Genomic DNA, 15,243 nt, shown 5'->3' on the forward strand with positions numbered 1-15,243 from the left:
TCAACAAAATTTAGCATCTCTTAAGGTTTTAATCATCTAAAAATAATTATGATAATAATGTTTATTACTGGCAAATTTCCAATTTACAATACAATATTCACATACCATATCACACAAAAAGATGTCAAATGAGCGGTACACAAACACTTGAATATATAAATTAACAAATACAACATGTTCTTAAAAGAGCTACTAAATTTAAAAAAAATTCAATGGTAATATATCTAATGCAGGTTACTGCACAGAGTGAATTAATTATTGATGGATTGGTATATATTTCAAATGAAGTTTCTATGGATTCAACTTAAATTCGGGGAAAGTATAATAGTGCAAATAAACATTTGAGCTAAGAAGATTAAATTAGGGGAACATCCTCGTGATAGGTGAATAGTATGAAAATTTTCTACTGCAGTTTTCAATGTAAAATAATTTTACCCTTCTGGTATAAGGAAATGAAACATCAAAAGGTATTAATTATAGTAAAGAGGAAGATATTATAAGGTTCTTACATAAATTGTGTAGTAAAACTAACTCAACTTGTGGATACATTCAATGCATTCATTTTTTTAAATTATTATTAGGTAATCTACCAGTTAAGGTAGGTTTTTGGATGGACACAGCTACTAAATAAAACATTTTGTGATGCCTAACAAAACACAAAATCCAGCATCCTAATCTATATCAGGTCCCTCTTCATCTCTGAGTTGTGGAGAAGCCAGTGTAATAGTTGACACATAGTAAGAATTTATTTTTCACTCTTTCAATACTATTAACATGTGCTTTATATTATGGGTTCCATATGAATGAATTATACTCTAAAATAGAATGAACTAAAGATATATGCAAGTATTTTTCAAACAGATGTCTTTAAAATATTTGGTAAATCTATTTATGAAACCTAACATATGAAGACCTTTATACTCATGAAAACCAACTACCAAGAGTTAAAGAGAGAACCAAAATATCTCCTAAATCTTTGATGACTTAAGTGCTAGGAATAGATTTACCATCAAGAGAATAATCAAGGTGGAATAGGTATTTTATTATAATGAAAGGAGATTACAATATGATTTGCATTCTATTGTTTTACATATATGTATATTCTGCTTTGACAAAACCTATACCTCATGGTCTGCTGGTGAATACATTTTTTTTACATTTAAGGACATAAAATTTTTAACACACCACTTTTGGAGATTCTCAGGAGACGATTACTAATATACCGGCAGTGATCTTAGTTTTGCAACACATTAAATATTTTTATTTCATCTACATGCATTATATGGGGAAATAACATCATTGATGATATCTACAATAACTAATACCATTGATAAATATAATAATATACTGGCCCAATGTGTGAACCCTGTAGAATACCTGATCGCACATCCAAAACACTTGAAATAGTGGACTTGAGCTTGAATAGTTGCTCAACTAGGTAACTCTATAACAATTTAACGTCATTCTATTAACACCAATTAATATCATTTTATGTAACAAGATTGTGTGATTTACCTTATTGAATTCTTTTGAGAAATCAGGGTAAATAGTCTAATTTGGTGACCTTTTCCCGAGGCATCACTTAGGTAATTGGTGTACATCAACAAAATAGTGCCAGTAGACATGCCTTGTCTGAAGCCATGTTTCTCTTGTACAGTTTTAAGCAATGCTGCTAGTTTGTCCTCTATTAAGCACTCCATTAGTTTGGCTGTCACATATTGAATACGTATTGGATGGCAGTTGGAGATATCACACTTGTCATTTTATTTAGGGACAATTAGTTTTAAGGATGGCTTTCCACCCAGAGCTCTGGTTCGAATCCTGTCGGCATTGAATATTTTTTCGTGGTATCTCAATCCCTACTTGAGGTGCTTTGTGGAGGGCACTTTGTGTGAGTACGTCATACGTCGGATGGGATGTTAAGCTGCAGACCCCTTGGCACCTTCCGTTCAGAGTAGGCTAATGCCGATGCCGGGTTTCTCTTGGGTTCATCATCCTTTCCTGTTCATCCCTAATGCCGCAAATGACCTCAGCTGTCGGTCACCTCCCCTAAATGCTACTACTAACATTATCAGGACCACAACCTTTGCCAATACCAAGACTTTTTAATTTACATTCTCTTTCATACTGAAAAAGTACTTAAGTTAATTTCAAAAAGAAAATTACAAGATGTTAGGGCCTGAGAACAACTATTGATGTAAACACCAGGAAAGTGGCTTGCAAAGAGTTCAGCAAGTGATTTGTGGTTTTCTCCAATTACATTATTAAGGAATAAATAAAATTAATATGCCTTTGGGCAATGAATTGTGTTTGCATAGTAAATTGATATGATTCAAAAAAAGTTTGATATTTTTGGATAAACTGGAAGAGACATTGTTAATAAAAGAGTGATAACATTCATTAGATAATTTCTTACACTTTTCTCATTGCTCTGAAAATTAGGAGTAATGAGTGGAAGACCTAGTGATTTTTCATACACAATGATATGTTTTTTAAGTTTAATTAATTATTTCAATTCTTTTCAATACCAATTGGAGTAAGAGGGGTAAACAAAACGTAATTTGAATTTAAACTGATAAATATCAATATGCAGAGCAGAATAAAATTTAGTGAAAGCCTTATTTACGGAATTATTGCACCACAGACCTGGCCAGTTAATATCTTCAAGGTATGAGTTTACCGAGGCGTAGTCACATTTGGAGAAATCATTTTTTTACCCCAAATCGAAGTCAAAAGGGATGTCGAAGTTGAGAGCAGCATGGTATAAGTCAACTGGCACAAGGAGAACCTTACCAGTACAGTACTGAGGATTTATTGCAAAAAGCTAGATATAGCCTTCTGTTTGTAGAATTAAGGGAATTTTTAGCTTGTGATGAAAGGCACAAGAAGTAAGAACTCCAGTTGTTTACTTTTGATTTCAATATGAAGATTTTCCACCAAGTGATGCCAGGAAGTGTTTTATTCAAGAATTCCAAAAAGGAGGTCCTAAATTTATGAATTCCTTAAACATTAAAGAGGGAGGAAATCAACTAGTGCAGGCAGAATAGTTCATATCATTAGGCAGTACTTTGAATTTAAATGATAGCTACTCAAGTAAAAAAATGTGGTTTGAAAGAAGCATTCCCAAAAAAAAGGATTTTTGGTGACAAGTATGTTGTAGCAGTAAAGAAAATTTTAGTTTAAAGTTTATTATGTTGTCTGAAATTAAAATTTGATCTTTTGGGTAAGAGGTTGAGCATAGATTTGAGGTTTTTTTGAGATGTGAACACACATGAGAACACAGAAAATAAGTTAGAGAGGATGAATAATGACAAATTTTTGAATATGGAGGATAAAGAGAGGAAAACGCCTGGAAATTTGAAGAAGGTAGAAAAAGTGAGTGGAGGAGATATTGAAGGGCAGAGGGATGTTGAATTTCATAATGTAAGAGATAATCTATGGTAAGCAAGGAAAATTAAGGAAGGGAATAAACGTTTTGGACAGTAAAAAGGTATGTAGAAAGTATGAAAAAGGAAATATTCGAAGGGTTACAAGAAAAAGTCCATGCAATATGTAATATTTGTTTGAAATTCCAAATGCAAAATCACCCTTAGATCGGCCGATAACCTTATGATGACAATATCTGCATTTCAATGCATTTTTAACAACTTGGGCAGCTTTTTCAAAAGTTTTAAAAAAGCCTCAAGAACTAATAATTATTCAAGTGTTTAGTTTATCGAGCTAGGTAATTATTAAGTACTTCCTTAGCAATTAGGTACTAATTTCATGATATTTATTTTCTGTCAATTTGCTATTGCTGGAGGAAATCAGAGCACTTTATTTGTTAAAATGGAGGGTCCCTAAATGAATACTACATCAGGGATTGAAATTAATTGCACCTTAAATTCATATTCTTTGCCTGGCTCATTCAAAGTTAGTCAAACGCTGATACATTGCTGCAGTGTGAATTGGTTTCATAATTGTCCCATTTAATTTCAAGTTCCAAATTAAACAACTTCTTAAAAATAATTTTAAATTAAATGAGCAAAAGATAACCACCTACCTCAACAAGTATTTGGCAGAAGAATAGAGTGAATGCTGACCCAAGAAGGCTGACCACGGTGTCACTAAGCAATGCTAGAATGGGTAAATAAAATTAATTAAAAAATCATCATTAATTAGATCCTCTACCAGCCATCAAATATTTCCATTCTAATAGCGGCTATGAATTTATCAAATATAGTACATCCCCATTCATTCAAAACCCAAGGCTCGAAGGTATCTTCAGTCACAATCTCTGCCTTTGTTTCTAGAAGTCGATTCTATCTTCATCGGGCTATCATCTCGTGGTCTCAATGAAAAAAAATGTGATTTACGAAATGCAAGGGGCAATTTCAGTTACTCAGATTTAACTGGGAATTTTACTTAAGAAGAATGCTAATGAATAAGTTTAGTTGTACTAAGCAGGAGTTAATCCTTATTAGGAGGCTAACAGAGGTGGCATGACCAGCAAATTATTTCTTTGTTTTAAATTAAATTACTTGATGAAGAGTAAATTTTTAGGCTAGATAAAAATTGCCGGCCTTGTAAAAAAATTTCTTTGATTCCTCAGTGGGTACTAATGTATGCATTGTTTTGGGGTAAACATTTTAGTCTCAGTTAAGTTTGAACGGAGATCAAATAATCATTGTTTTCATGAGGGAATGACAATATTAACCACTAAATTAAATGTAAAGTTAAATTTCAATAAAATTATGCCAGTTAATTTATAAATTTTTATCTTACTTTAAATTAACTTCCCCAAGTTTCCTTAAACATAATTGTTTTTATATGCTCCACAGTTCTCTGCTCCACAATAAACACCAAGGAAATAGCCGGACTCAGTTGAATAATTCTAAAACTATATAAGAATAGTAGGAAGCATTGGAAAATGCATTGCCTATTTGAACCTATGTGGACAGAGTCCTAGGGGACATCAACCCCAGTCATTGTGTTTCTTCAGTCACAAATATTTATGAAATTATTATGGGTTAGGCATACCTTAAAACTTGTATACCATTTAAAATAATTGAATTTGGAATTGAAAAACCAGAGAAATTACTTAAAACAACAGATGATAAGGCTGTTATGACAAAACTCTCTTCTCTTTAATTTTACGTTGGTACTTTAGAGGGACTGATCAATGTGTCAGTCCCCAAGTATGACTGAAGAGATACATACACTATTAAGAATATACATATATGTTAACGGTAAGTACCAGAATTCTTCGATTGTTTGTTCGGTTGGTTTTCTGATGGAAATATTATGTCTGTGCTTATGGATGCCATCATTGTTGCCATTGACGCCACAGATGATCTCCTACTCCTAGGCAATGAGCAGCTCCCATGATCGTTTTGCCTCTCCCATGCATTATTTTTCATACAGGAACCTTCGGAGCTCTCCCCATCAAGTAAATTCACTATCTGATCTTCTGAAATAAATTAAGATTAAATGAAAATGTCATAAGGGAAACTGTCTTTAGAAATGGTTATGGATGCTAAAATGATGGTCAAACCATCAAGGATCAATGGAATTATGCTTTGAATACAACGATATATCCCTAATAATCTCAAATATTGCCTATTGCAAACTCCAGATTCATTGTATATAAGAAGATAAGTCAATAAATAGCTTGCAAAACTGGATAGAGGCATTAATAATCAAAGCAACTTCCTTGAATTTATTTCACTTTTCTATGTATTCACCCTGTGCAGTCAGATACTTAGGCCATGTCTTTTAAAGTCCTTGATAGCTGGAATTAAAGAAGTCATTCGTTTACTCTTGCAGTAAATGAGTAGCCTCTTGAACAACGACATCATCATTTTCAAAATTTCAGCCACCCAAATCATTTTCAGGGGCCTGAAAAGATGAAAATTGATGGGAGCCAAGTCGGGACTGTGTGATGAATGTTCCTAGCATTCCCAATGAAATGTTCATAACAGCTCCTGCAGTTGCCTTGCTGATGTTTGCAACTTATTTATTGACTCACCCTTTTAAGTTAATGTTGATACACATGTAAATCTTTCCATAGAAGTCTTTTTATCAGCAATCATAGTAAGTCCTTTCCTTGGAAATTACTTGCATTCCTTGCCAGTCTGTTGTTTCATTTAAGGTGGATTTTGAGGGTTGAGTTATGAATGAATTTTTTTTTAAGGGCAAGGATCATATCTAATTATTTACCATTGCATGAAAATGGTGAACAGTGTCTAGTTTTTAAGCCAATAAATCACCTTGAATGCTTTTCAATGCTGGATGCCACATTTTAAAATTGAATTGTAAACAAAAGCCGCTCTGTCTGGTTACTGTTTACTGGTACTGGCTAAGATTCATTGGAAGTATTGTTTAATAGTTAAATATTAAAGTAATATTTAAATGCATGTGAATGAGAATTAGTACTTACTTTGGCTTGTAGTATCAGATTCTTTCATATCCTCATCTTGTGGGTTAGTCACCGTCTCTGATTCACTTCGTGAAATTTGACGTCTCTTACTTTTCAAACTATCATCACTCCATGGGGAAAAGTCACTGATTTGTATTGGATCTGTCGGAAGATTTCATAGATTTTTGTATCATTATATTTACTTCATTCATATTTAATATTTACTTAAGCAATGATATAACTAGTAAAATAATAAGTTGACCATTTTTGGATATCTTTTCCCCCTTGTCACTACTTAAATGTTAGTAAGGTATTTTTTTTATTCACGGGAAAGTTTACTCAAGGAAAATTTAACTTGAACCTAACTTGCTGGACTCCACAATTCAGAAGTTGCATTAAATCAGTGATTGCTAATTTAAGTGTTTATTATCAGTTTGTAGCAGTTGTCCTAATCATCCTGTTCCCTGCCAAACACTGAATTCCCTCAACTCCCTGCATGACAATACTTGTCTCAGGATATGTTCAATGAGTTTCCCTCTCCTCATAAGTGTTGTTCTCCTTTCAAGAATCCGCCTGAACATGAACTTGACTGGAGGGAGATAGCTCTTATGGAAAAAGGACTGAATTTTGTTACAAACTTACCACTGACTGAAAATGACTACGTCAATTGTACTAAAGACTATGAATAGATAATTGGCAAAGTAAGCAAAAAGGACAAGAGAATTATTGCTAGAAAATCACCTGACAGATGACTGAGAGTGTTTCTTCCTGGGTGCTGATAATTATACATTCTCTTGCAGTGAAATGTATTTTAAGGACTTTGAGGGAAAATAACTCATTGGTCAAAAAACGTAGCTAAAGGGAAGTTCTGAAGAAAGAACACTATATCAGCGAGTGCAATGATTTCATTATGAGTAATTACATAACTTGGCTCAGTTGTGATCCTAAGAGAATCTAAGATCATAAACTCATCACCATCTCTTCCTTCACCTATTGTTGCATTCCAATCCCCCATCACTATCAAATGATTCCCAGCAGGAACACAAGCGATTATGTCCTCTTACTGATCGTATATCCTATCGACTTCTTCCTCATTATGATTGCTTGGTGGCATGTTTACCTGAATAATAACCAAGTCCATCGGTTCTGCTTTCATCTCTACTGGTAATATTGTATCCGCTGCTTGCTCTATGGTGACTTTGCTTTTCCTACCTTTTTATTCAATATTATAGCCCTCATTGGCTCTTGTCTCCTCTGCTGAATATTACTCTATAACTATCACTCAAGTAATCCCCGCTATCATTCCATCTCACCTCGCATGGATCGAAAAACACTGCTTCCATTTCCTCTTTCCATTTCTCACTTTATATTCTCTAATTTTCCTGTCCTAAACATTGTCCTAATATTCGAAGTTCCTATTCAAACTAATTTGGCATTCTTCTTTTGCATCTTCTGCCCTGCTACTGTCGGTTTTGCTTCGCAAGGCTTTTTGTGAGATGACGACCATGGAAGCCTTACCTCTCCGACTGCTGGGCATGACACATGCGGATTGCCTCTTAGTTGCCAGGACTGATTTCCTACACCTTTTTTGACTACCTTTCGTCTGGCTCCTAACCTTCGGCGTATCTGTAATGGATGACCATATTAGGAGCAATTATCATTGCTCCTACCGGCACTGTTTTAGGGGTCGTTGGAATGCACAAGTCCTTCCACCATATCAAGGTTGTAGTCCATGGGAAGGGTATGGACATATATATATATATATATATATATATATATATATATATATATATATATATATATATATATATATATATATACTCAAATTTACCATTATCTATAGCACTTTGAGCATCAAAACAAATAAAAAACACTTTTTTAAATAGAACAGCATGACATTCAGGATATCTCACCTTTCTTAACCATGGAATGGTGGAACAGGGATGACATGGTGAGGGTTCCATTGCCAGAGAATGGCTTAGAAGCATCTTCATTGCATGGTAGGTCTTCATATTCAGACAGTGGGTGTGCTGTGTAGTCAAAGTGGCCGAGAAATAAGAGAAGTGGCAGGAAACCAAAGACCCACAGCAATGCCATCAGCAGTCCTGCAGCATTTGTATGGTTAACCATAATTGGGCCAATTTGCAGGTTGACTTTAGTGAGTAGGGCCTGTCATAGTTATAAAGAAAAAATGAGCAATTTGTTTTAATGCTCAGCATTTTTCATCTAACTTTACATCGTCAGTAAAATTCAAAATTTTCCGTGAAATTTCAGTTGTAAGTATGGTAACACATTTGTACAAATGTCTATTGACCATGTTTAAGTCCTAATTGATGCTTCTTTTTAGCCCAAAAACAACAAACCGCCATTTTTTAAATGCAATAACTTTATTCTGAATGGGACCCTTTGATCAGTCTTTGAATTCTCTATCCATAAGAGTTCACTCAATTTGAACTCTCCGGGTGAGATGTTAGCCTGGTGAAGTGAGCATTGAGCTACTGACTCCAGGGTCTCAGGCTACCAACCTTAGATAATACTATATAAAATCCCAACCAAGCAATAATCTGGTTGGTGATATTTTGTGGAAAACTAAATTGGCCGCTCAAGGAAAGTACTTGGCCCCCCTGTCTTGGACATGTGAATTTCACATAGCTTAAGGCTTAGTTTGGGGCAAGTCTCACCCACGACAATCAAAACAAACCTTCATGTCTATTACCTTGGAAAATATTACAAGAATTTTATGAGATACCAAAATTTTTCCAGGGAAAGAAATCCTTCCCTGAATGTGTGAATTTCATGTACTGTAAGTCTCAGTACCAGTTGGTCTTTACAATTTCCAACTTTTGGATTGAAGTTTATTTTCTGATTAATTTATTACTGATAGAATTACCAAAGATATTCCAATTTGTTTAAAAAAATAATCTCAATGTATGCCAATACTTATTTTGTATTTCACTTAGATAAACATTTATCAACTCGAAGCTTGGTTGGATATATGAGAGTAGAGTTCACCTATTACTAAGCCCAATGGCATGTGAAATTCACACATTAGGCAAGTAGGGAGGGCAGTTGGTTTCTATGTGCTGCCTATAGATTCCCAAGAAGATTTGTTATCCACAAAAAAAGCATGCCCCATTGATTTAAAATAAATTTTAATAATTTTAATGAAAATTTATATTTTCAGTGGAGAATGAGTGAATGAAAACAGCCCATGCCAAAAAGTCACAGTCAGGAGAGTCCAGAACACCTCTGATCCTTGAAGTGCAACCCAGCCTGAAGGTATGTCAAAGAGTTGCTTAAATTTGTTTGATTTATGATAAACGGTGACACAGGGATAATTGTTCCATAATCAATCTGTGGTCTTTTAAATTATTTACATATTATCAATGTTTTCTCCCTGCAGAATACATAGCTGTAAAAGCTATCTGCAGAGTGACACCACAGACCCTTGACAAATCTTGCTTTCAATCCTCAGGGATGCTCCTGTTCTGCCTTTACATTCTCCATTGTGCCTTAATTGCTAGGAAATATCTCCACTTATTTTACAACAATTCTGAGTATCACTCAACTTTATAATACTCAAAGAAAACGAGACATTCATGTAATGGAGTACAAGTTAACAATAAGCCAAAAGGGGTCCCACAATGCAGCATCAATTACATTCAATGCTGAAATTAAAATTCTACTGGAATAAAAAATATCTCTTATTATCGAAGCTTCAGAAAAGACCTAAAAACATACTTGATAAGCAAATACCTGTTCAGCCTGTCCAGTTCCTTAATGACTGAAGTCATACTTATTCTATAATTCGTAGTGAAAGCATATAATATATTATTTGTAACCTAACATCATGTGAGGGACAATAATCCAGTCAAATATTTGGCCAACAGATTGAAAATTAATAATTATTTTATTTAATATTACCAATTTTTATTGTTAATTATTTTTATATGTTATTATTTTATATATTATTGTTTATGTTCATTTATTTTTACTTGTAATTATTGTTTATCATTCAATTTATTATTATTTATCATCATTTCCAGAAAATAAACTAGATGGATTGGGCACACTTTGAGGCACAATCAGTTAGATACTTAATAGATGGGAAAACTATAGGGAACAACCCACGAGACAGAACAAGAAAAAATTACACAGGTCAAATTAAGAAGGACATAAAACAAGAGAAACTATCATGGGAGAGGAAATTAGTACTGAATAGAGAAAAATAAAATGGCTACAGTAAACCAATCTTAATCTTGAAATAATGAAAATTTATTAATTACTGATTGGAAAGATACACTTCTATTATATCATTTAGGTTTCTCACCACCACAGCAAAGATAGATAGATTTATTCACCGTAGAACAATACATAATTGTATGGGCTTTGTTGAAGATTCAATCAAATTTACAGGTACATTGGATTTACATACATTTATACAAATTCATGGATGGATTTGAATTACACAATAAGGGGTATTAAGGATTTTATAAACAGATTTCCCAGCATTGTCTATTTCTGTGTATTCTTGGACACTATAAAAAAATATTATTTACAAAGAAGTCTTTGGACATTTTTTAAAATTTATTTTCTTGGGGAATTAGTTGTTTTAGCTCTTCAGGAAGTCAATTAAAGAGCAGCTTTCCTGAAACTTCTGGGTTTTTCTGTAGTACTACTACTCTGCAATGGCCATTATAAAGATTATCCCTACCCCTGGTGTTGTACATGTGAACATCCCTATTTCTGACCAGTGAAGGGGTTTTGGTACAGGCATACAAAATCACATTATACATATAGATACAGGGAATGGTCATGAATTTGTGACATTTGAAGTACTCCGTGCAGGATTTTCTTGCATTTAGTTTAAATATAACCGTTAATGCCCGTTTGAAAAGGGTGAGTATTCTCACCTCCAGCCGATGATGCCATATCGAGCTATGGACTCAAATATACCATGTTATACTGGGATTAATACTTCTACATTACATTAGTAGGCAAGATTTTTTCAAAGGAATAGGGCTTAGCTTAATTTTTTACTACATTTTTCCATTTGGAATCTACAGCTTAACTTTGTCTATTTCTAAACCCAATAAATTGGTATGTTCCAAATTAGAAAGCAATTGGTTTCCTATTTCTACAGAAATATTTGACTGAAGGTCTCTATTACTAAATACCAAGTAAACTGTTTTTCTTGCATTTAGTTGTAAATTATTTACATTCAGCCATTGAGCAACTGAATTCACCATAGCATACAATCTATTTCTAATTGAGATGATTTTGTATGACCTGCTATTAGACTTCTATCATCTGCATAGAGCACCATGTTATTGTTCTCTGGAGAGATTATGGCATTTTCAATGTCATTCATATACACCAGGAAAAGTAAAGGACCTAAAACGGATCCTTGTGGAACACAATATTTAATAGTTTTCATAGTTGATTTGTGGGTAGCACCATTTTTTCCGACAATTTCTACATACTGTTTCCTATTTTCCAAAAAAGACATAAGCCAGAGATGAGCTACTCCCTAGATACCATAATGTCCTAGTGTAGTTACAAGAATGCAAGATTTTGCAGAATCAAAGGCTTTTGATAGATCCATATTTACCCCTATAACATGGGTTTTATCGCTTAAAGCTTGGGCAATTTTAGTTACATAATAACTGCATGCAGTTTCCATACTTTTATTTTTTTTTGAAACCATGCTGTGACCAAGAAAGTACTTTACTCTTTATGTGGAAATTCAATAGTCTTTCTTACAACATTTTTTCAAGTATTTTTGAAATACATGAAATTAGTGAAATTGGCTTGTAATTATCCAGTTGGTCTTTCGCTCCTTTTATATGTAGTGGAATAACTTGGGTTATTTTTAATTCTTCCGGAAACTGCCCAATTAGAAACAATTCATTGGCTATATTTGTACTTGGTAAAATGAAAGATTCCTGACTAAGTTTTATTAGATAATTTGATATGCCATTATGCCCACTGGATTTTTTGTTTTTTAGTTTCTTGATTACATTTCCAACTTCATTTTCTGTGGTGGGATTTAGGTAAATTGATTCACTTTTACATATTATTTTCTATGCTATCATTTTGATAGTGAAATGTATGATGTGAAAATCACAAGTCATAACTGTACTCGGTATAAAATAATTTTTAATTGGTCACTGCAGCCCAACCCAAGCATGTTCCTTTGGTTGAGGAAGTATGCACTTCCTCAACCAAAGTTTGTTAGAGCAAGTTCAGCCCTGAGAATTAGAATCAAGTTGTGTGAGGAACAGATGATACTAGTGCCATCACATAAAATTAGTCCCAACTGTGCTTGAAATCTAACTAGAAGTCAAGAAAGTTAAAAGCCTTGGTGAGAATTGAATAACGTTTTGTTACTAAAGGTTTTAGGCATATGGTTGTTTAAGATATTATGTGGGTGAAACAAAAAATCTTTTTGATTTGCATTCAGTTGAGGTGAATGATTTCTAAAAAACTATATGATAACTGCTCACGAAAATGATTTTTTCACCAATTTGGCACTGTCTTTTATAGAACTAATTTCATGCAGTATAGGTTTATATATGATTTAATATCACACTTGATTATCATTATAATTCTACTTTCATTTGCCTACCTGAAATGCTGGCCCCACTAGCACACCAACTTGCCTCGCCGCATTGCAAATGGATAAAATTGCTGTCCTCTCCTTATTAGTTGTTACCCGACACACATAAGCCAGCAATGTTGCCCCAGCAGCTGTCCCTAAGCCTAAAGAAGTCACAGAAATATATGATATTAAGATTAAGTGAAATATTTGCAATTTTTAATACAGCATAATTGCATCTACAACTAATAACAATTTACAAATTCGGAAAGGGATTTTGAATTATGGCTATACAAGTTGGCATTTAAATTTTACTTCAAAACTGAGTTTGAAACCAAATAAATTAAACATTACTTTCAACATTATTTCACATAAAGCATTCCTTTGAAATTTTATGCATATTCTGAAGCTTACTTCAGAATACCTTTACTGCTGGGTGAAATAAAGATGAAGATAAGTTAAATTCAATTTATATTTAATTGAGATATTCTTTTAGTCTTGGTGATTGTGGTTTTCTGAATCGATATATATTTCTCCTCCTCTCCAATACTATTACCAGTAACTACCTCCAATAGCTTAAATAATTTCACTCAATATTATTTGTATGATGTGGTGCTGTACTTTTATATTGCCCCTGTTGCATAATAGGAGACATTAGTTTGCATCTATCATTTTCAGCATGTCAAATTTCTATTCAAATAAAATATCTTCTAATCCTTCCCTGTCGCCACAATTTGATGGCCTTCTGTCCAGATTCTTTGAAATTATTATGTTTATTTGCACCCTCAAGAGTCAAGCAGAAAAGACATCTAGAGTTTCAGGCCACTTGCTTCACTTTGACTATCCCAATTCTCTGGTATCATCTGACTACATGGCATGTTTAAAACTACATAAATTATGTAAACCTCCACAGGTTATTAAAAGAAATTCCAGGTCATTATCACTATGTAACTGCTGCAATTATTTGTATATATTTTGAAAATTCTTAGTACTAGATCCATTATATCCTCCATAGTCCCAGAGAATTCAACTTCAAGAGCCCCTCTATCTGCAGATGTTGTTTCTGAATAGTCCCTTATCTGTTCGGTGATAAACCAAGTCCTTTATAGGCTTGAGGTAAAACAAAAATGGCATTTCTACAGTCAAAGTCAAACTTCTAGTGCAGGAAAAAGCATTAATTCTAGAAACTGTACTTGTGGAAGTAATTGAGTAATTTTAAACAAAGTTGGTGCACATTATATTGCACCACAGGCCATACTTTGCATAATATTAACTAAAATACAAGGCTGAGTTTGTTAATGACCTCAAGTCCTTATTTATAGTATAAATCAGTTATTATTTCATAACATATGATTTTAAGTATATGTATAATATCCATAACTACATTAGATACTCTTAATAAGTAAATGTGTACTTGTTTTGTCATTTTCTCTGTCATTCTTATTATTCAAGTTGGCCGATTCTTTCTATTAACCTTGTAATTGGGATAATATTTCCATAGCTTTTATTCGAGCATTCCAATTAGGCACTTAAATATGTATGAAAGATAGCTGATGTCAGTGAGAGAAAAGGTGCTGCTGAGAAATATATATCTCTGTTCAATGACTGCAATGAAGAATGAGAATTGAATGCCAGGCAATTACATACGTTTTTCAGTCATGTAAATTCATTATATGCATCATATACTGTCATTATAGATGAATGCTCATCTTCATACCAAAACACTATAGGTAAAATCATAACTAGTAGATAATGTGACACTTACCACAAATTAGTCGACTCCCGACAACATTCCATGTGTATTGTCCAATGGTATATTGGATATTGCCACCAACCATTACAATGGAACATAATGCACAGAATAAGCGTGTTTTTTCAGGGTACATGTCCGCCAAATATCCTCCAAGGATCCCTGCAAATGCTCCACTTAGACTGTAGGCTAAAAGGAAAAATTTTTCACAATAATTTTCAGAATTGAGTGGCACTTTCAGACTTTTCTTGTTCACCTAAATGTTTTTTACTCTTGTAAATTAGTCACTTTTACCTGAGACAGTTATGCCAAGCATGTACTCATCTTCAACCCCTAGGCTTTGAAGGTAATCCCATGCTGTTGGGAATATGACCGCTGAAAAGATAAAAATCATAATCAGTGATTCAATTTATTATGCTGATGGAAAGGGCAGGATCAATGTAACAACTAAACAAGGTAGTACATACTAAAAGAAATTTTTCCCTGAGCTGAAATCAA

At 33.6% G+C, this 15,243-nt stretch overlaps 1 protein-coding gene across 1 annotated transcript in view; it reads right to left on the bottom strand.

Annotated features, from left to right (window-relative positions):
- The window catches only part of LOC139694107 (major facilitator superfamily domain-containing protein 8-like), a 53,081-nt gene that overhangs the window by 2,578 nt on the left and 35,260 nt on the right, over positions 1 to 15,243 (bottom strand). Inside the window, exons 2-7 of the mRNA XM_071592536.1 lie at positions 15,040 to 15,120; positions 14,761 to 14,934; positions 13,026 to 13,159; positions 8,311 to 8,566; positions 6,419 to 6,559; positions 4,043 to 4,116 (exon numbers count right to left, since the gene is read on the bottom strand). Coding sequence (XP_071448637.1) covers positions 4,043 to 4,116; positions 6,419 to 6,559; positions 8,311 to 8,566; positions 13,026 to 13,159; positions 14,761 to 14,934; positions 15,040 to 15,120 — 860 coding nt within the window. The remainder of the gene's footprint in view (positions 1 to 4,042; positions 4,117 to 6,418; positions 6,560 to 8,310; positions 8,567 to 13,025; positions 13,160 to 14,760; positions 14,935 to 15,039; positions 15,121 to 15,243) is intronic.

This window comes from Hetaerina americana, unplaced genomic scaffold (assembly GCF_022747635.1).
Source record: "Hetaerina americana unplaced genomic scaffold, ioHetAmer1.1.p SCAF_5, whole genome shotgun sequence".
Taxonomy (NCBI): Eukaryota; Metazoa; Arthropoda; class Insecta; order Odonata; family Calopterygidae; genus Hetaerina; species Hetaerina americana.